This window comes from Anas platyrhynchos, chromosome 2 (genome assembly GCF_047663525.1).
Source record: "Anas platyrhynchos isolate ZD024472 breed Pekin duck chromosome 2, IASCAAS_PekinDuck_T2T, whole genome shotgun sequence".
NCBI classification, from domain to species: domain Eukaryota; kingdom Metazoa; phylum Chordata; class Aves; order Anseriformes; family Anatidae; genus Anas; species Anas platyrhynchos.
Window position 1 is genome coordinate 25,759,390 of NC_092588.1, and position 20,949 is coordinate 25,780,338.

The following is a 20,949-nucleotide window of genomic DNA, read 5'->3' on the forward strand; positions in this document are numbered from 1 at the left end:
ATGACTAATTTAATTTATTGAAATGCCTATATATACCTATATATACCTGCTATATATGTAATGAAGTTGTATACTCAGTGTTACCTATTCTGAATCTCTGGAGTCAGTAAATGTTATGTTATATATATATATATATATATATATATATATACAACATAATATATATAAATACATACATATAAATATATATAATATAAATATATAAATATAAATATTTATTATATATATATATATATATATATATATATATATATATATATATATATATAATATGTGTATATATATGCATTAAAAAAAAAAGGATTTTAAATTAAGATCGTGTACTTAAGTAACAAATAAGGTGACTACCTGGAATGGAGGAAATTAACAACAGTGAATTTTAGTCTGCCTCCTTGGTAGTTAGGCCTTATCCACTGTTGCCGTTGATCACATGCTGCAACAAAAATATATTTAAATTTCAAAACCCTGCAGGACACCGTCACTTGTGTGCCTGAGAAGCTGGTGGCAGCTCCCTGGTGCCCTGTACCTGTGTGAGGGGCTGGTGCAGGTTGGCACGGGCAGTTTCCAGGCTCACAAAACACCTGCCTGCTTTCTCCAGCCTCTGGATTTTGCTTTTCTGTCTGGATGGCTGTAGTTAGGGAGGATGAGTCACTCATTTTCTCCTTATTTCTACTGTTAACCTGTAATACCTGAGGAATGAGAACTTCATTTTGTAGGGGGGATGAGTGACTCGAGGAGCAAACAGACTGCGTTTCTGAACGAGTGGGAGACCCCATTAGCTGCCAGCACCCCGAGGCAGCACCATATGAAGAAACCCTTTCTGTTCAGCCACATCCAGACTCCAACTGACCCCAAACCTTGCTTTTTATTGTCACCACGGCAACCTGGCCAGAAGCCGGGGGGGTGTACACACGCCCCACTCCCTCCCACCCGGGGCCGGAGTTCTGCCCCCCGACCGGCCTCGGGCCACCGTTCAACGGCTGGCGGCGACCCCACAGCTGGCTGTGGGAGCACCGTGGGGCCGGGGGCGCTGCCTGAGGCGAGGGGCGAGGGGAACTGCTCCGGGGGGCGGCCACAGCCCGGCTGGGCATCCCCAGGGGGCCCGTGGCCCGAAGGGGAGCCGGGGATTAGGGATGGCGGCTGGGCTGGGGCAGGCTGAGGTGGTGCTGGGGACAGCGTGGGTCCTGGGGGGCTGTGGGGTCAGGCTGAAACAAGGAGCCCCTCGGGGCAAGGTGGGGTGGTCTCTGTTCTGTACTTGTGTGCCCACCTCGGCGCTTGGGGATTTTTTTATAAGATTTTTATTAGTGCTCTTTTAGGGAAGCATTGAGCCATCCTGGCCCTGTGGGGGACATGTTTGTGAGCTGGTTGCTGAGAATGCCCAGCTTCTTCAGATGCTCAAAAAGTAATCATACAGAAATCCTCCTAGACCTTAGTGCTTCTGCAGAGGGCTTCCTTCATGATGGGCCTTCATCTCTGGAGATGAAAAAAAGGAAATAACTTGGGAGAAAAAATGTGGGCTTCTCTTGGCAAGGGGAAGGCCTGGGGCTGCAGCAGGTGCCCCAGTGGCAATAGCCTCTCCTGAAGGCAGTTTGTTTCTCAGCTATTAGAGCTGATTTCTCACCACTTTTCTTGATTTTACTAGGACGTTATATTGCTAGGATAATTACTAGGATATTGTATAAATCCAGATCACGCTAGATTATTTGTTGAGAGCTCATCTAGCCTCCTCCTACTGAAAGGTCTTAAAAAGGAGGATGTGGAACTATTTCAATACCTTAATGGATTTCACCCTTTCCCAAACATACTTCTCATATATATTTTTTCTTCTTCTGCCTGTTTTGGGAGTATGTGGCTTCCTAGACATTGTCCCCTCCGAAATCTGGGAGCGGAGATGAGGGGGAGAAGGAGAATTGTGTTGCTTTGTCATCACTACAAGTCATCTTGTTTCCATCTACAGGAGAAAGCTGAAAAAAATGCAGGTCTCCTTCACTGGAGAAGCTACCCAGTCTCTTACACATTTTTTGCTGTTCTGAAAAAGTGTGTGCATGTCATTTACAACCAGGATATGGAGGAAAGCTTGTATTTTTTTCATCTTCTGATGCAGCAAACATTACTGTATTGCTTTATGTGGAAATGTAGTCTCTAGGATAAATGTAGTTTAAATAAGCATTCCTAATCTGGATAAAATGAAATTTATCTTCCAGGTCAGTAGTCTCAGTTCATTCACCTGCAAGAATTTTCCTTGTTGCTTTGACTACAGCTTTCAAGCCCTTCTTTTTAAGTTGAGAAGGTAGGGAAAACAGGGAATCAGATCTGTGTTTTTTTTTTTCTTTTTTTTTTTCCTCTCGTTTCAGTTTAATTGTTTTAATTCAGACGGTAACTGACAGTTGGTTTGCTAGATCTGGATGCATTCAAATTGTGTATGTTGGAAAACTTACTTGAAAATAATAAAAGATCAATGTTCAAAAGATTGTAATGTACTAAATGAACAGATTATTTTTTTTTTATAGTGCAGAGACCATATGAAATGAGAGGGAATACTGACTGATTCATATTTTAAATAACCTAACTTTTACTTTCTGTTCCATATCAGAATCGGATAATATCTCTATAGTTTCCCTTCTTGAACTTTATCGTTTCCTTTGAATCTTTTTTTCTTGTTGTTGTTGTTTTTGCAATTCTTTGTGTTATAAAGTCTTTTTGGAAAAAAATGTATTTCAGTACTGTTATTAGTATATGTGCTATTATGTATATGTGCTGGTTGTTGTTTTAGTGGCAAGGAGAAGGACTAAACACTATTTAAGAGTAGCCATTTATTTACAATGGCAAACCTCGGCGGCTTTTGGTGTTTCTATAGCAGCTAAATTGAGTAGGAAGATGCAAATCTGTATTAATTTAACTAAACCAGACAGAAAAAAACAATTATGGAAGTACACATATGTACATATAGGGAACATAGCCAGCAGACTGTAAAGGGTAGACCAATGTTAATTAATTCACCCCCGCTTTGATTAAGTTAACTGTTAGAAAATGCCTGTGTTTCCATTGTGTGTCCTCATCTTCTGACATACCTACAAAAAGTCTTATTGAGAAGCAGCTATGGCAGCTCAGTTGGAGGGAAAAATGAGGGAAATGTCTGATTATGTCTTTGCAAATTTTATCCAGTGCCTTTTGTTATCTAAGAAAGGTTCTGTTAGGGCATGCTTTTCTTTCCTGCCTGATTACTTAATAAATAGTATATGCTCTTGTCTCACGTGACTAACAAATGGTAGACAGATCTTCTCTCGTAACATCCATATGTGAAGCTGAATACTTTGTGTTGATTTCTGCTGCTTTTTTAAAGTGTGGCGCTTCAAAATGCTAAAGGGAGCTAAAAAGTTTGTTGGTAAATCCCTTCAGCCAGCACGACCTGTGCGTCATTTGCCTTCAAAACAAGGTGAGTAACTCACAAAGCCAAAACTCTTATTTAAAGAAATAAGAATGGTGTGTAAGGTTTCTTGTCTTTTTCATTATTATATTTATTTATTTATTTTACTGCTTTGTTCACAATACAGTGATGCATAACTGTTGTGCTCTGTGTTGGTCTCACTACATCACCTCTGTGATAAAATCTGATTTTAAAGTACATCAGGTTTATGCAGAACTCTTCTTGGTGTTACTTTTATAGTTTGGCATCTGAATTTCTAGCATACTTCAGGAAGCTCAATCAGTCTTACCTATTAGATTTAGATTTCTTGGGTTAGTTGACTCCTGTTGAAAACATTAAATATGCATAAGTTAACAAATGGATTGTTTAATTCTATTGCAAATACAAAGTACTGCACCATACCATTGTTATCAGGCCTTCATAAAAGTTTTTTTTTCTATGTCTGACAAAGACCACACAGTATTTATATAAGATGTATGTGTTATATATTTTTTTAAAATTATCTGTTTATGCCTCTTTGATATTACATATTACAGCTGTTATTAAGTTAGAAATCTTTGGTAGCTAGAGAAATAATGCCAGCATTGCTGATGTGGACAGAAGCTCAGTGGCATCATAAACTTTTACTTCAAATTTGTGGAAGAAATAGAAAGTTCTATGATGACATTCATGGAACTTTTAACATGTGAATAGATGCCTGTAAAATCTCCTTGCAGTTGGATTTCATCCTGCTTGCAGGTATCATAGAGTAGAGTCTAGTTACAATATTTTTATCTTAATGTTTTCTTTTATCTTCACCAGCATCAACAATTACTTTCGAGTTTCAGACTGAGTTACCTAGCAACAGTCAAGTATGTTTGCAGAGTAAGGTTGACTGGGTGAGTACTGAGTAAATACTAAATGATGAAGTTGATGAAAGAGTGTGTTCTGGAGTGCCATAAATTGGAGGTCAGCTAATCCTTTATGTTAGCAAATTAAAGGTAGGGGGTATTTCCCCAACTAGCGATGTCCTTGAATCTGTATGTTATAAAACTGAAGCATTAGAAGTGTTTAACAAGAACTGAGACTTTGAAGAGTTCCTCAGTATTTGTGTAGTACCTAAAAAATACATCTTATGAATTACTTATTTTTGAAAGTCTGTGTGGCTTTTGTTTCATCTTCACTGAATTTAAGAGAGAGCTCTTTTAAAGTACACAGAGTCAGTCTTTCTTCAGTCTGTGTAAAGAATAATACCAGAAATATATATACATATGAGTTAGCACAGGCAGAAATTAATTTGAGGCAGCAAACTCAGAAAACTAGGTATTTAAATTGTGTGTGTGTTCTGAGTTCAGTTTCACTGGCTGTGCCGGACTGGGCTACAAATGGGGCTTAGCATTCAAAAAATGAAAGAGCTCTAGTGCTTTACTGCCCCCAAATAATTGGTTTTAGTACAAAATGTCTTTCATACATGAAATTGGTTGTAGCTGTTTGCTGCAAACTGAAGTTTGTAGTATTACAACTGCAGTGCTTAATGTTCTGTAGTCTGAAGTTGATTTTCTGTTGATAACTGCTTTGAATGTCTCTCAGAGCATACTAGAAGTGTTGAATTATTTTGTTTTATTTATTTTATTTATTTTTTGTAGGGCCTGTTCCTTCATCTTTTGTTTGAGTAACAGATTAATTATCCAATTGTCCTTTTATGTATTGTGTGAAGCTTCTGGAAGATGCCTTTGGCTTTCTTTTTTCTTTCCTTTTTTTGGGTGTGTGTGTGTTAAACTCAAGGTGTTGGCAGACAATTTTACAAACTCTAGAATTACTACAGCTACATATTTATCTTTGATCACAGGGAGGGAAATGAACTGTTACACTTGTCTCTTGAGCAATGTGGCTGTAGGAGAACAAACACTTAGAATGTCCTGGGGGCAGCAATGCTGTAGAACTGAATTTCAGTTTTATCAGTGTTTGGCTACACGTAGCTACACACTGCGTTTCTTTGATGATGGTAGAGGTTTTTTTGTTCTTTAATTTCAACTTTTTTCTCCGGCATAAGATTCTGAGAAGGCTTTTAAATAATGCTCACTGTCAGCGGTTTTGTAGGTACTTCCAAATACCAGCTGATTCGTAAGTACCCAGTGAACTTGTTGATTTTAGTTGACAGGCAGCATTAGACTAGAGGCTGGCATAGAAGCTTCACAGAATGATTTTCTTAGAAAGGACTATGCAATAGCCAGTTCTGAAGATACCAAGACCTGAATCATGATGGCATGCAAATTGGTGTCTTGCCAAATGTTCTCCTGTGTTTTAAAAAACATCAGTGACCATCTGAGAAGGCTGTGTGCTGTTACGCATTTGCTTTTGTCTGCTGATATGGTTCCCATTCCTAGAGCAAGATACATATTTCACTTCAAGAACCTGTTCTTCAAAATTATAATTCTATTAAAGGTGGTTTAAATCTTTTGGCAGGATAGTAATAGTGCTCTGTCTGTGCAATCATAAATCTTTAATTTTCCTTATCCCTTTTCACCCTTCCCCCAGTGCATTTCCTTTTACACAAGATAAAGGAGCACACCGCAAGGTACCAAACAGGAATATGTTGACGTAACACTTCATATTACTAAATGGTCTTAAGTAGTACTGTCCTGTTAAATATCAGAGAATAAATATTCAAGTTGGCATAGATTAGGATACAGGAAAATTAGTTTAGCTTTGCAAGGCTTGGTGAAAGATGAAGTAAAAAATAAAGCAAATTGTATTTGCCACTAACGTTGATAGATTTTAGAAAAATAAGCTGTAGAAATAAAAATAAGCCAGCTCTGACAAATGAGGTACCTAAAGCAGTGAAGGAACTAGGAAGAATATGGCAACAAGCTGCTTTACTCAGGGGTATTTAATGTGGACACTTAAAGCTGTTTAGATACCTGCCAGGAAAAAATAAAATAAAAAAAAAACACAACACATCATTATTGCACATCAGGAGGTATAACATAAACTCTGAGTAATCTAAAGAACAGTGAATTACAGTATTAAAGCTGCCATCCAAGGAACTTATTACTGTCTAAGTTCTAGGAATGTAGAGGATATCTACTATTAAAAATGAGTACAGTGACAGTGCTTGTGTAGAAGGTATTAGCCTTGATTCTATGCAATTTCCAGTCAGTTTTCTAGTACAGGAGGCATTTTAGTAATAAGACTGCAGCAATTTTTCTGTTTCATGTGGATGAATGGAATCAAACTGTTCTGTAGTCAGTTTTTGAGTAGTCAGAACAGGTAACTGTGAATGAAACAATTTAAATTTGTTAGATTTAACAACAAAATTAGTTGAGAGATATAGCCTATGGAAAATTTCCAGGTATTCATGTGCCACAATGCAAGTAATATAGAAGTTTGGGCCGTCTCTACAGGTGCTGCTTGCAACAAATTCTAGCTGTGAAACTACCTTTTGCTTTTGTACAGTTTTACCACCCAAACTGATACTCAGTGGGTGGAAGTGTCTGAGCATCTGGATGGGACTTCTCCTGCATCTTGTACAGTGAATAAAGCAAAGAATTCTTTTTATTCCTTTATGGCATGCAAATAATTTTCAAAGAAAAGATCTGGAGAGTGTTGAGTCGGCTACCTCATGTCTTTTGGAGGTAGAGAGAAAGGCTTGAAAAGCCAACAGTCAGTATCAGTTCTAACTTGCTACTCCTTAAATACCATTTTAAAATGATGTTGAGCTTCAGAAAGACATGCACTGCTCAAGGGGTATTCCTTATAGATAAACTCCATTCTTCATAGATTTATTTTGGATGAGAACGTGTTTGGGAGCGTTCTTGTGAGTGATAGTCAAATATTTAAGTTTTGGGTTGAAAACCAAAAACAGTATAAATCTTGATATTATAAAGCAGTTGGCAGAGTTGGGAGTGTGGTGCAGGAAGAAAGACAAATCTGTTGTGGTGACGTCTCACACATTGCTGTTAATTATGCATGCCTTTTTCTTGTATTAATGCATTCTTTGAGAATGTATTAATACTCTTTCCTTTATTGTACTTGGGAAGGTTTCCCTTTTTAATATCTAAGACTCACCAAGACTGGTTGAACATTACAAAGCAGTTAGAATTAGCAGTATGTGTCTCTATTAGCTGGATCATCTGAAATTCCTAAATGTTTCAGATATGTTGTTTTTTTTTTCTTCCCCAGAAGTTTTAGACAAATCAGGAAAAGATAACTGTCAACCACAGAAGTGGAAGTATGAGCAGAGTGGTGATAAGCTGATATTCTAGAAATATTTTACCATTTCACAGTTCCTACTCTCTGACTGTACTGTGGTCAGCTCACCATGAAAGCTAGGTAGTGCAGTTAAGATACAAATGTTGACTGCTATCTCTGCCCAGAAAATTAGCTTTGCTTTTGACAAATGTAGGTGTTGGAGAGAAAGTGAAACAATGCCTGTCCTTATTTGTGTGTAACCAATAGTAACAAATGTCCTACAGGTTCACAGGAAACCTCTCAGACATTTTGCATTAACTCTATTCCTATTTACAGTTCTTTTCTGCATCTGGACGAGACCATCACCTTTCATCCATCACCTGTTATTAATAACTACAGTTCTGATTGTGGTTTAATTTGTGCAAACCTGTTTCCATAAAGAGGATAGTTATGAAATTATGAAAAGTAAAACAAAAACAACAAAAACCCAACCCTGAATCCTCTTTTTTTTTTTTTTTTTTTTTTTTCATGTTCACAGAAAGTGTAAAAGGTCTAAGATCTTGGCAGCTGGTAAAAGAAAAAAATTAGAATGCTAAAACTCTGCTATAACTTCTTTCAACTAAGAAACCCAGAAACATATATCCTCATTTTAATAACTTCAACAAGTTTCATAACATGTTGGTCAAATATATTAAAAAAAAAAAAGTTTACATAACTTTTTCTTTCCTGTTTTAGTTACCTGAAATGACTGAAATGCAGATCTTAACTCAAAACACGATGCCTTGTCAACCAAACCAGCATGAATTAGAGACAAAAAAAGGTAAAATATTGCAAGCAGGTCATTGTCAGATTTGTATTTTCTGGGTGGAAGACAAAGGAAATTTGCTGCATATTATTTTTTTCTGATTTGAGAGTTTGTCTTCCTTCTATACAATATGCGAATGTTATGAAACTTGACTGTTTTTCATGCGACATTCCAAAGTGTAAAACTTGGCCATAACTGAGGTGGGAAACCTCCAATGGTAGACTTGGCTTGTATATAAAGATGTGTCTGGGCAATGTTTTGGGAGTTCCTGTCTTGTAAAAATTGAGCATAAACATTTTTTCACGCAAGTCCTGGTTTTGTATAAGGTGCTTCTGTGTGTGGAAGTACAGGCCTGATTTGCATCCTCTGATCTGTTGCAGAGGGTCAGTCCTCTGCTGTCCTCAACAATCTTTAAGATTATGGCATGCAAGTCATTTAAGAATTTAAGACTTTGGCTTCTTCCTGCTCTTACTACAGTGCTTCTGAAGTACTAATATTCTGATGGCTAGAAATCACTTACTTTCTTCCATGATTTAGTCCCATCAAGTTTATTCTTTTGTCAACACTGTCCTTAAGGTTTGTTCCTCTTTTTTTCAGTGCGACTCTTTTCTTTCTGTACTGCTTGTCACTCAGTAGTCATAAAACATACTTTTTTTTTTTTTTTCTTGGTCACGGTTTGGTAGGATAAAGCCAAATGTTTACTTTTTGTTCATTAAGGTATGTTCTCAGATTCCAAAATTATTCTCACAGCTGTCATCTGCACCATTTTGCTGTTTAATTCTTCATTCTTAAACATAACACAGGAACTGAGATAGTGATCCATATTAGGTCATCCATTCACTGAGATAATTTTTTCTCTGAATGTATGCACATAAACAGGCATCTAAATTCTTCACTTGTAATCTACAGTCCTTCAGCCTGGAGACATCACTTGTTCTGTTCTTAATACTCAAGAATTGAAAGAATTATGTTAAATTCTACTGAGTCTTTCCTGTTTTTCCTCAGTCTGAGTTTATTGTCACCCAGGTTCTTGAACCGTAATTCTCCGCTGATGTGTGTTACTGACTTTAAGGTAAGGTTATTAATTTCGATCCTGGTAAATAAAATTACCTGCTCTTTAGATCTAACTTGAATCATAGAATCATAAAATGATAGGTTATCCCAAGTTGGAAGCAGTCCATCAGGATCATCAAGTCCAACTCCTAGCTCCACACAGCACCACCCAAAAATCAGACCATGTGTCTGAGAGTGCTGTCCAAATGTTTCTTGAGCTCAGAGCTGTGACCACGTCCCTGGGGAGCCTGTCCCAGTGCCCGACCACCCTCTGGGTGCAGAACCTTTCCCTAACCCCCAGCCTGACCCTCCCCTGTCCCAGCTCCATGCCGTTCCCTCGGGTCCTGTCACTGTCCCCAGAGAGCAGAGCTCAGCGCCTGCCCTTCCGCTCCCCTCGTGAGGGAGCTGCAGGCCACCGTGAGGCCTCCCCTCAGCCTGCTCTGCTCGGGGCTGAGCAAACCAAGGGACCTCAGCTACTCCTTGCAAATCTTCCCCTCCTGACCTTTCACCATATTTGTAGTCCTCCTTTAGATGCTCTTTAATAGCTTTATGTTCTTCTTATAATGTGGTACCCAAGACTGTACAGTTCTGTGCTGGATTTGGCGATTTCTGTCTGATGGTGCGGGCTTTCTGATCTCATTGATTTTGCTTGTGTGTAGAGACTATTCTGTTTTACAAGATCTTAATTTGTTTCTCATCAGATCCTGGTCTTTATAAGCCATCACTTTTTCAGCCTTTTGTTAAATGTTGTTATCCATTCCTTCAGAGTAACACAATTTTAGAGGTCCACTTTTTCAGCTACTGCCTATAAATGTCTCCTTATTTCTTTTTTCTTTTTTTTTTTTTTTTTCCCTCTCCTGCATCACAGTGTGTAATTTCCACTGCAACTCATTTTTTATGGAGTTTTACATTTTTAGCTGTACCTATAGCTGTCACCTAGGATAAGAAGTAAAGTTTGTCCCTTCCTTGCCTCATATGTTTAAAGTATGAGCCATGGGTAGATATATCTGAGGCTGTGCTAGAGATAGTGGTACAAACTTGAGTTCTAACATGCTCATTCTAAGCAAATCCCTTAACTGCTGTTGAGTCTGTAAAACTCTCAGAACTATTTCACTGGTACAAATTTGTTTGCCAGTTTATGTATGGCAGATTTCGTATTTTTTTTAATTGTTGAAAGACAACCAAGTAAAAGCTCCAAGAAGAGAGTGACTTGGGTCTTGTTACCTGTCTCACAGAAATGTGGCACTTTGGCGTAGGTTACAAAGAGACATACAAAGAGATTGTCTTCTAGGGCTTAAAAAACAACTTGCGGTTATAATTAGAACAAGCTATAGGGAGTCTGTCTGTTGCATAAAATTGGATTCACTTTTTTGTGTTCCTTTGTATTAAAGCAACAAACCTTTATTAGCTTGGAATAGTCCTCCTGATTAACTAAGTCAGTTTAATAGAAGTAAGAGCGAGATGCTCTGTAATTTACTACAAACGTCCAATGTCAGACTTAAATTAGTATTGCTTTTAATACTGATTTTTACATACATACATACAGCATTTCCATCCTTTTAATGAGAAGCCAGATCAGTTCTCTGAATTCCAAACTTGAGTGGATTAAATGTTAACATTGAACTTAATTGTGTGTATTCACAGAAAGGATCAAATACAGCAGAGATTTCCTTCTGGAGTTGTCAAGTGTTTCACTCTCTCAGAAGAAGCCAGAGTTTCTGCCTGATCATCCAATTGTACTTGAAAAACCGGTAAGTGTGTTTTTCCTGTTAAGTTACAAAAAAACAGTCATGGAGGTTTTCACTAGCCATTTCTTATCTTGTTAAGTCTTACTGTTTGCAAGGTCTGCTTTTAAACTTTTTACTCTGCTTTGCGTTGTATGTGCATAAGCCCCACCTGCATATGTCAGTTTATCATACAGATGAAAATAACTGAGTTCTCTGATTCTACTCCGCTGCAAATGGGGATGTAAATTATAAACCATTATTAGCCAGGATTTTGTTATGTAACAGCATGAAGTGTATCACTTAGCTATGGTTCTTGGTGTCTTCAGCACAAACTATGGGTAGATGAACAGGAAACCAAAGTGACGTGGTAATAAGCATTTATGACCTTCTGTAAAAATGTTTTTTATTATCCTGTTTTTTATTATTTTGATGTGCTGTTTTAATAGAAAACTCTTTTCAACTTGTAGCTATGCAGAAATATTAATACTGTCTTTCTTTAGTTGGTCCTTTTATTCTCTGTCTTCTGAAATGGACAGGTCATTTCTTCAGATCATGGTTTCTGGTGGTCTCCATGTACAGCTACGTTAAGACTTTTAGGTGTCAAGTCAGTTGCTATTGCAGCTATATTTTGTCTTTTTTTTCCTTCTTTTGCCTGACATAGCACATACCAGTAATTGTTCTCCTTGTAAAGTATTTTATTTTTTGTGGGTGTTTGTTGTTGTTGTACAGTTTTCCTAGGTACACTTCTATACAGTGTCGCTAGTCAGGGTCAGAATTTTCTTTTTCCCCTTCAATTTCATTTAAGGAAGTGGTCTAAATAAATCTCGTGAGAATTCCTGTTGTCATATACTGAAATAAAAATTTTGTGGTATGCATGTGCCCTGCCCAACTAGTCACTTTCTATTAAAAATTTTTAAGTACTTGGGGATGTGAAGTTGTTCTATATGGGAATCCAGGTATAAGAACCTGAATAGAACAGCAGCTGAATCCTATCCAAGGAATGCCTTTACTCTGCCTGTTGTGAGTTAAACATCAGTTGGCAGCAAAACATCACAGCTGCTTGCTCACTGCTCCCCAGTGAAATGGGAAGGGCAAAAGAATTGGAAGGGAAAAAGTGAGAAAATTCGTGGGTTGAGATAAAGGCAGTTTGCTATGTAAAGCCAAAGCTGTGAGCACAAACAAAACAAAATATTTATTCACTACTTCCCATCAGTAGGCAGATGTTTAGCTATTTCTAGAAAGGGCTTCTTCATGCATAATGGCTATTTAGGAAGACAGATGCCATCTCTCTGAATGTGTCTGTTCATGTACCTGTCCCCCACCTCCCACCAGCTTTGCTGAATGTGACATAATGTGGTAGGGAATATCCCTTGGACCAGGTCGGGGCTGTTATCCAGGATGAGGCAGGCCTCTGCCAACTTCTTGTGCACCCTCAGCATACTTGTGGGGTGGCAGGTTGAGAAACAGAGGGCTGTGATGGTGTGTAAGCATTGCTCAGCAATAGCTTTAACAACCACAAATCCAAACCAGCACTGTACCAGCTACTGTGAAGAAAATTGACTCTCTCCCAGCCAAAAGCAGTACATCTGTCAACTAATAGATCCTACTTTCAGGTCTCAGAGGTTACTGTGAAAAGGTGCATGTTTAACTTTAAAATAAGGAGTAATAAAGTACATTTCAAAATCAGAAGAAAAAAATAAGCATTTTAAGTGACAGGCAAAGACCTGCATTATTTCCTCTTCTGCGTTGACTGCTTCTATTGGAAAACAGTGATAAGACTTAAATGAAATATAAAATTGATTTTTCAGCATGGAAATAGAAGAGACTTTGGTCTGATCAGAGTGTGGGAATCATTGGTGTGTAGGTCCCCTTACAATAGTGACACTGAGTAAGCAATTTTTCTATCCAAGTGGGGATTTATCTCAAATAAGAATGCTCAGAGCCCAATATCCCATAAACGGATTGAGCCTGTTAAAGATTTTTTTTAGTGCTTCTTAAAATGTATGAATGGGAGAAAAGCATTTCATACTTCTCGACCATGTAATCTGAGAAAGTACCTGGAACTGAAGAAGTAAAGATAAATTCAAAACTATTTTAGCCAGTAAAGTGAAGGAATTTAGTCAGTGATTTCAGTCTCCTTCTCATGCAAAGGTGTGAAAGCTGTGTCTCACTTTAGATCTTACAGAATGTCTAAGTCTAAATATATGTGTTTTTAAGTTCCCATTAGTTTAAAAAAAATAATTCTTACTCGTAGCATTTGTGATTTCTAGAAGAATGGGAGAGACACAGACTGATTTTAAGGAGCGCACTGCAAGACAGTTTACTTAAACTGAACAGTAAATGGTGTTCAATTATTTCATTATCCATCCTCAGCCCTCTTCACTTGAGTTTCCTTCATGCAGCAGACCCTGTAATTACATGCAAAAATTCCCTAGTGTTAAATGATCCCACAGCACTCATTTTTCTATGTAGAAATCAGAGGGATTGATGAGATGCATGTATAAATTAAATAAATGATGTTTAAAAGGGTCAGAAGGAGCCCTCCAAATACCTGATGAGAAACATGCAATACTGCAGCACATCAGTAGCTTGTATTTCAGGAGCAGGTGGCTATCAAGAGTTTGCTGCTGAGTTGAATAGTTAAATAGCTTTTACCCATCTTAAAACTTTTGGTCATGACTGAAGTATATGCCCATATATAAGTGAAAGCCATAATTTCCGATGGAGGAAGCTTCCTAGAATGACTTTTACAAGGGAGATGTGTTGTTACAGTTAGTTACCTGCGGGTTACATTTGTCCCTAAAGGCGCTGTCTTTTTTTGAGAGATAGGATCAGCCCTACATGTACATAGCTCAGCATCTGCGTTGTACTGACATAACCGTGTTGACAAATTATGCCAGGAAGATTTCAGATCAAGTCTCCACTGCTAATGGAAGTAGAACAGTTTGAATGCCCCACCCCTGGAAGTGTTCATGGCCAGGCTGGATGGGGCCTTGGGCAACCTCAAGTGGAAGGTGTTCCTGCCCATGGCAGGGGAGTTGGAATTAGGTGGTCTTTAAGATCATTTCCAATCTAAGCCATTCTATGAATTAATCTGAAAAATATCAAGTTGCTAAATGTATATGGAGTAGAAAAGGCTTATAAAAGTAGACTTGTGGAAACTTGGTTGAAATGATCTCTTATTGCTGAACTAACTTGAGGGTTTGTTTGTCTTGCAGGAATACAGCAACCCTTTTGACATATGCAAGAAGTGACAGGTGGTTTGGAAGATGAGAAATCCGTCAGTGAAGGAGCTACATATAATGTAGAAATTCAAGATTCTTAAAGGTGCCTAGAGATGAAAACAGGACCTTACAAAATCTGTGGAAATGCCTGTTTCTATCTGTAATTTCCAGAATGCTCTAAAAGGCAAACTACTTTGTAGTACCTGAGGTGGTCATACAGTTGCAGTGAAAATAAATTATTTTACACTTTGGTGTGACAGATTTTTTTTTCTGCATTTGTGTTATATAGCTATATGGTTTGTCTCACCATAAACTTTAAACCAGTACTTGACTGAGGCTTCTTGCTTGCTCCTGACTTCCTTTCTTACCAGTAATGATGGAACAACAAATACTGCATCAAATCTCAAATGTGTTAGGATATGCAGTCTTCTTTTTTTCTTTTTTTTTTTTTTCCTTTTTGTCAGAACTTCACTTGCTTTCTCTCTTCACTTGAAATCTCTCTGTTGACAGAGGAGATTCCTTAATATTCTGTGGATGCACACAGTCTTTCAAGGTATGGAGTACCTTGTTGCTAACAGTTTCCCTAAAATGAGAACTCTTCTTCCCACAGGTCAGAACACAGGAACTAGCTAAGCACTGTGTTTCTTGAAGCTCGTTGTAAATAATTGCCCAGTGTTCTTGACTTTTCAAAGAGGAAGCAATGGGGCAGCATTGAGGAACAAGACAGGTTTTCATCACTTGTGTCAGTAAACTGTATACCAGAACATAGCAGATGCTGTAATTTATTTTTGTTCAATTAGAACAGTATTTAAAAGTGATAGGACTAGTTCATTGCTTTACAGCACCCTTCAGTTAACAAGCATCAATAATTGTTATTTTGTGCAAATGTAGTCATCTTCGAAACCTGCATTCAGACCTGCAGTAACATACTTTGGGTGGTGAAAGCAATTTTTAAACTTCTGTGGCAAATAGAAGCTAAATCAGATTATGTTGAATAGTGACTGCAACAGTGCAGAAAACTTTCACGTTGACTTTGATAGACCCTTGATCTTTTCCTAGAAGTATGGAATTACGGTAATAAACTAGTTGTCTTTTTTTTATTTAATATATATATATAATATTTAGCATTAATTGTTAATTAAAATAAGCTTGCAAATATGTTCTGTTTGTGTACTGTTTGCAAGTGTGCTGGTTTAATACCAGCAGGTAGCTGAGCTCCACCACTCTGCTCTCACTCCACCTCCGTAAAAGGACAAGGGTAGGAAATAGGATGAAAAAAAGCGCGTGGGTTGAGATAAGGGCAGGGATATGACTCACCAATTATTGTCACAGGCAAAACAGCATAGGAAGATTAATGTAATTTACCGTGTATTGATAACAGACTAGAACAGTGAGAAGTAAAAGCAAATTCAAAACAACTTTCCCCCATTCACCCCCTTCTACTACCACCCCACAAGTGAGTGGCGCAGGGGAACAGGGGAATGGGGGCTGTGGTCAGTCCCTGACGCTTCATCTCTGTGGCTCTTTCATGGTCCATCTCTACCCCTGCTCCACGTGGGGTCCCTCCCACGGGATGCCGTCCTTCCCAAACTGAGCCTGCAGGGGCTGCCCAGAGGCAGCAGCTCTTCAAGCACTGCTCCCACACGGCTCCGTCCCACAGGGTCCATCCCCCAGGAGCAAACTGCTCCAGCACGGGTCCCCCACGGGTGGGTGGCAGCTCCCCCCAGCCCCCCTGCTCCTGTGGGGGCTCTCCATGGGCCGCAGCCTCCTCCAGGACACGTCCACCTGCTCCACCATGTGTTTGGAGCTGTCTGGAGCCGGCTCTGATCTAACATGGGGCAGCTGCTGGGCTCTGCTCACAGAGGCCACCCCTGCAGCCCCCCTGCTACCAAAACCTATCAGGTAAACCTGATGGGTAAGTAATGTTACAAAGAATGTTTGTTTGTTTATTTTTAATCACTGGTAGTCTCTTATAGTCCTGTGGGTCTTTTCCCCCAGTATGCATCGAAGGTAATTTCTGTCTGTTGCTCTCTCAAAACTCTCAAATGACAGAAACTTTTCAAACTTGTTCTTGTGAATGATTCATTCAAGGGTTTGTTCGCCAGCAAGCAAATGGAGACCTTTTATTAGGAGGACTTGTGGCCTACTCGAGTGTCTTTCTCTCCTCTAGCACCTGTTTGACACGAAGTTCCAAGGAGATAATTTCTTACAACTGAAAAGTAAAACCATGACAAACCTGAGTGTACCATGTCAGTTTTCTCTTAACAAATGAGCCTGCATCACTGTATTTTCTTTCTTGCTAGATCAGTAGTGACAAGAAACCATATAGTACAAGAGGCTGACATCATGGCATGGTAAATAAATCAGCCAGACCTTCAGGAAAGTGAGGAGTTTTACTTTGCTACAGAGGAGAAAGATTTAAACTCATCAGTGATCTGTCATTTCGGAGTGTAATATGGCTATCGGAGTGCCTTTTCAGGATAAGCAAATTTGCTGGATCACGCAGTATCTCTGTACATAACATTGTCTGTGTCATTAAAGGAACCAGTGATGGAAAAGAAAGCAGCAGCTGATACTAATTCAGTATGGGAAAGTTTTGGACTCAGAAACATTTACTTTTGCTGAGATGCTGTAAGATTTAAAGCTGAAATTTGGATCAAACATGTACACGTAAGTTGAGGTGTGTAGCCATCACTCTCTGACACCCATGTTTGCTCAGAGAACCAAAGCTGCATTGACTTTGTTGCCCAAGGGTTTGATTCAGTTGCCTAAAGGCAGACATCTATGCCTTGTGAGTCAGGTAAGATAGCTGAAGGAGCACCATGAGGCTGGTGTATATGACACACAGCCTATAGGAAACTTGTGTCCTCAGCTAGGAGCTGGAGGCAAGGCGGGATGCCCAAGCTCACCTGCACTACATGCTTTTGTTTAGGCAATTATTTTTAACTCAGAACACCACTGATAAGATGCTTTGGTTACATGCAAGTATCTAAGTGTGACACCTTTCTGAATTTTGGGCTCAGTCCAGTCCACAGCTTCTGGATTACAGAACCATACTGCAATGAAGATTGCCTCTTTTTAGTCTAAATTCCCGAGTTTTAATTACATGTGTCAGCGTGATATCTGAGGTGAAATATAAATGGAGAAACACTACAGGGAAGAAGATATTTTATTGAATGTGACTTTCGAGTTATTTTTGGGTACTGTTTGTAACCAGGGACTGCTAGGTGAGTGGAGAGAGTGGTATTTTAGTGTGTAGAGCTTGCCAACCTGTCACAGAGGTGTGAGATTGGCACCTGAGCAGTACACACACCACCCAGCCCAGGGACGAAAAGCAAGAAGTTGACAGGTGCAAAGAGACAACAGCAAGTCTCGTTAGGGAAGAAAACATTTCTGCTTCCAGGATTGTGGTTGTGTGTGCTGTAGTAGCAGTTTCTCTAATGACTTCTCAGTGCAGTGCCAGTGTTAGGAGCTGATCTAACAGAAGAATTTGCAGAATGCCTAAGACATTGTGTTCAAAGCACTTCAGCTTTGAAACATTAGATCTGCAGATGCAAAGCAGCTAGGCACACAGGCACACATTTCCTCTTGTGAGGAAGGGGAGAGGGCAGGGGCAATAGGGGCTGTGAAAAGAAAATGACATTGCCTTGGTTTTTGTCTTGGGCAGAAAATTTCCTGAATGAGTGTATTAACAAAAAAAGTTGTCCCAACATTTATTCTCTTAATTAATGACTTACAGCTTCCCTGAAGCATCAGACATTTATGAAAATATGTGTTCACGTTTATGCCTGTTTCTTCTGTAAAAGGAAAAAACAACAGCATTAAGTAACCATTGTTTATTAATACAAGACTAAAAGTATTCACAAATACTTGGTCACGCCAATCAAGATGCACTTTTCTGTGATAGCTTGTCTGGACTAAATGTACACCATAAACAATTTAGCATAGTTGTCTTATTTAAGTTTTTACAATGCATTATTTCACTGAACTAGCCACAGCAATAGAAGGCAATAAACATGTTATTTTCCACATTTTAAAATGGAAAAGATCGCATCCATAATATTGAGCAGTATCACATGATAAATCTCTAACCTAGCACACCTGTATACTGCTAAATTGGTGTTACTGTAATGAAAAACACAACACGACTGACGTTACTTGGAGCCACAGCTTCTAGTTGTTGTTGAGGACCCACCACGATGCTGAAAGAGAGAATAATTCATTTATTTGTTTGCATAAGCAGTATTTCTTTTTCTACCTCAAGTAAAAATCCTAAATAAAGTAGCTATAATGTATATATCCCTGCTGGTTAAAGAAATGTTCATTATATATGCAATTCTATGATAGCTGTATACTTAAGAACAAAACTTCTCCATATAAAGGAAGAGTAGATTGGCCTGAAGCAACTTCATCAATTAACAGGTGTGCAGGTGATTATACTAGGTCATGGTTCCTATTAACTGACAGTAAATAAATTTGCTTTAGGATCTAACAGTCCTGAAAGCACACGTCTTCCTGAGTCATTCTTAGCCAGGTAAGCATTCATTAGGATTAATCAGAGGAGTACAGACTCGGGTTGTAGCTTTTGTTGAGTCAGATTTGGATTGTCATGTAGAACTGAGTCAGTTCTTACTTACCAAGATGCATGAAAAGGTGTGTTGCATCTGAGCTACAGTAAATCTGTTCGGAGAATAGAGCCTACCTATGTACTCATTGAACAGGTTGTTTTGTTTTTTCTTCCTGATTTTACGATGATACCAGTTTACTATGTCTAAAACTCTTCCATAAAACCCACTTGTAGCATTGCAGCGAGCATTTGATGCTTCACAAGCACATGCTGACTGTCACATACAAATATGGTTTGTATATCTTAGGTATGGAAAATACTTCCCCCCCCCCAGAAAAACCCCACAGCACCACCAAACAAACAAGCAAAAATATCCGATAGATATCCACAGAGACTTCTACATTATCTATAATCTACAAAGCTGTGAAAACAGCTGCGAGCACATCACTCTGCGCTGCGCCACCCCATAAGGAGCCAAGGTTGGGAAATGGCGTTTCTATGGCAACTGGCAGGATGCAAAGCTGGGGACCGAAATCCTTCTTAGCAGGCAGGGGGCATGCTCTTTTGAATTCAATTTCAGACACCCCTGTATTTAGTCATTTATAAATGATGCATACATTTTATTTTATATTAATTGGATTTTCCCTTTCGCTAAGCAAACCACTCCTGGTCATACCCAGTCTGGCTCTTGGACACAAAGATGTGGTAAAGTGCTGCATTTTTTCCTATAGCCAAGTTTCTCTTAAATCCATCAATTTCCCACTAAGACATAAGATTTGAGGGGATTCTTGGTTCATTAAGTGCAATCCCTTGCTACTGCAGGAACCCCTGACATATAATTGCAGGCTCATGAATTCTGAAAATTTCTTGGCATTTTTTTATTATATATATATAAAGGAAACCTTTAGTATAGGACTAGATATTTATTTTTATTTTTAATTATGTGGATTTTTATTATTTTTCATTTAGGCTGTAGTCAGACATATTGGAAATCAGGGCCCTGCAGTGTGTCTCTTACCTACCATCTCTCTGAAAAGGAAGATGCTGTATGCTCACTGGTTTGCATTGGAAATAATAATCTCAAATCTTTAACACCCTGCTTTTCCAAATTAGTTTTTTTGTTTGTTTGTTTTGTTCTGTTTTTCTCACCACACTTTATGATAGCAGGAAAGATGTACAGTAAATTGGTTAGTAAGTATCAATTATAAACAACTAAGGCTCCCTTCTATCATTGTAAATACGATTAAACTGAGTCTTTATCAAGAGACATTTTTTTGCCTGAAAATCTTGAATTGGGCCTATTTACTATTCACCAATAGTGTTGCATATTCTAGATGTTTTCTTAAATAGAATGTGCAATTGTAATACTTTGCACTGTATGAAAAAAACATTGTGGGTTTTATTCTTGCTGATGCATTTTATGTCTCTCTGCTTAAAATAAATAATAATAATAATAATTAAAAAAAACATTTGGAGTCCCTTTCTCTTGCATATTTTACAAAACTAAGGGTGGTATTATGCAGTAAATATGCACAAGGAACGCAATAGTATAACAGAACTCTTCATACACAATAAATAAAATATTGTGGAAAAAAAAAAGATATTTACCAGGGACTAGCATTGTTGTAATGAGCTCTGGAGTTTCCAAGAAGTCCACGTTACTTCTCTGGAATGTCTTGCTGTAATTCGTTTGAAGGTGGCTAAATCATTGTAAAAATGAGAATATACCAAATTTGAATGGACTAAATATATTTATGTGCATCAGATTTGTTAAAATTCATGCCGTAAGATAGATTTTGTGTTCCAAAAGTTAGACAGTGATGGCAGTGGGAGAGGAGATCACGTTATATGCAATGAAAGAACATGTCATTCTTGCATGTTATGTTAAAAAAGCATTTTTTTTCTGTACTGTTAACTGTTACTCTGATGTTCACCTCTTGGTTTTGACCCAGTATAGCAGTCCTTGTTCCAAATGT

At 38.4% G+C, this 20,949-nt stretch overlaps 2 protein-coding genes across 5 annotated transcripts in view; one reads left to right on the top strand and one right to left on the bottom strand.

The window, feature by feature from the left end:
* Positions 1-568: 568 nt before the first annotated feature.
* On the top strand, positions 569-14,667 carry C2H8orf88 (chromosome 2 C8orf88 homolog). Of its 3 annotated transcripts, none has more exons than XM_072034468.1 (7): positions 569-1,039; positions 2,205-2,290; positions 3,344-3,436; positions 4,229-4,305; positions 8,333-8,417; positions 11,100-11,206; positions 14,401-14,667. In XM_072034468.1, the coding sequence occupies exons 3-7, from the start codon at positions 3,358-3,360 to the stop codon at positions 14,434-14,436; spliced, it is 384 nt and encodes a 127-aa protein (XP_071890569.1). In that variant the 5' UTR covers positions 569-1,039; positions 2,205-2,290; positions 3,344-3,357; the 3' UTR covers positions 14,437-14,667. The 3 variants fall into 3 exon arrangements, with proteins under 3 accessions (XP_071890569.1, XP_071890570.1, XP_071890571.1); XM_072034469.1 differs by lacking the exon at positions 569-1,039 and adding an exon at positions 1,112-1,160; XM_072034470.1 differs by lacking the exon at positions 569-1,039 and adding an exon at positions 1,208-1,232.
* A 3,560-nt stretch (positions 14,668-18,227) lies between these two features.
* The window catches only part of NECAB1 (N-terminal EF-hand calcium binding protein 1), a 59,874-nt gene continuing 57,152 nt past the window's right edge, over positions 18,228-20,949 (bottom strand). For both annotated transcript variants that reach the window (XM_072034471.1, XM_072034472.1), the window contains exons 12-13: positions 20,582-20,673; positions 18,228-18,608 (exon numbers count right to left, since the gene is read on the bottom strand). In XM_072034471.1, coding sequence (XP_071890572.1) covers positions 18,580-18,608; positions 20,582-20,673 — 121 coding nt within the window. In that variant the 3' untranslated portion in view covers positions 18,228-18,579. The remainder of the gene's footprint in view (positions 18,609-20,581; positions 20,674-20,949) is intronic.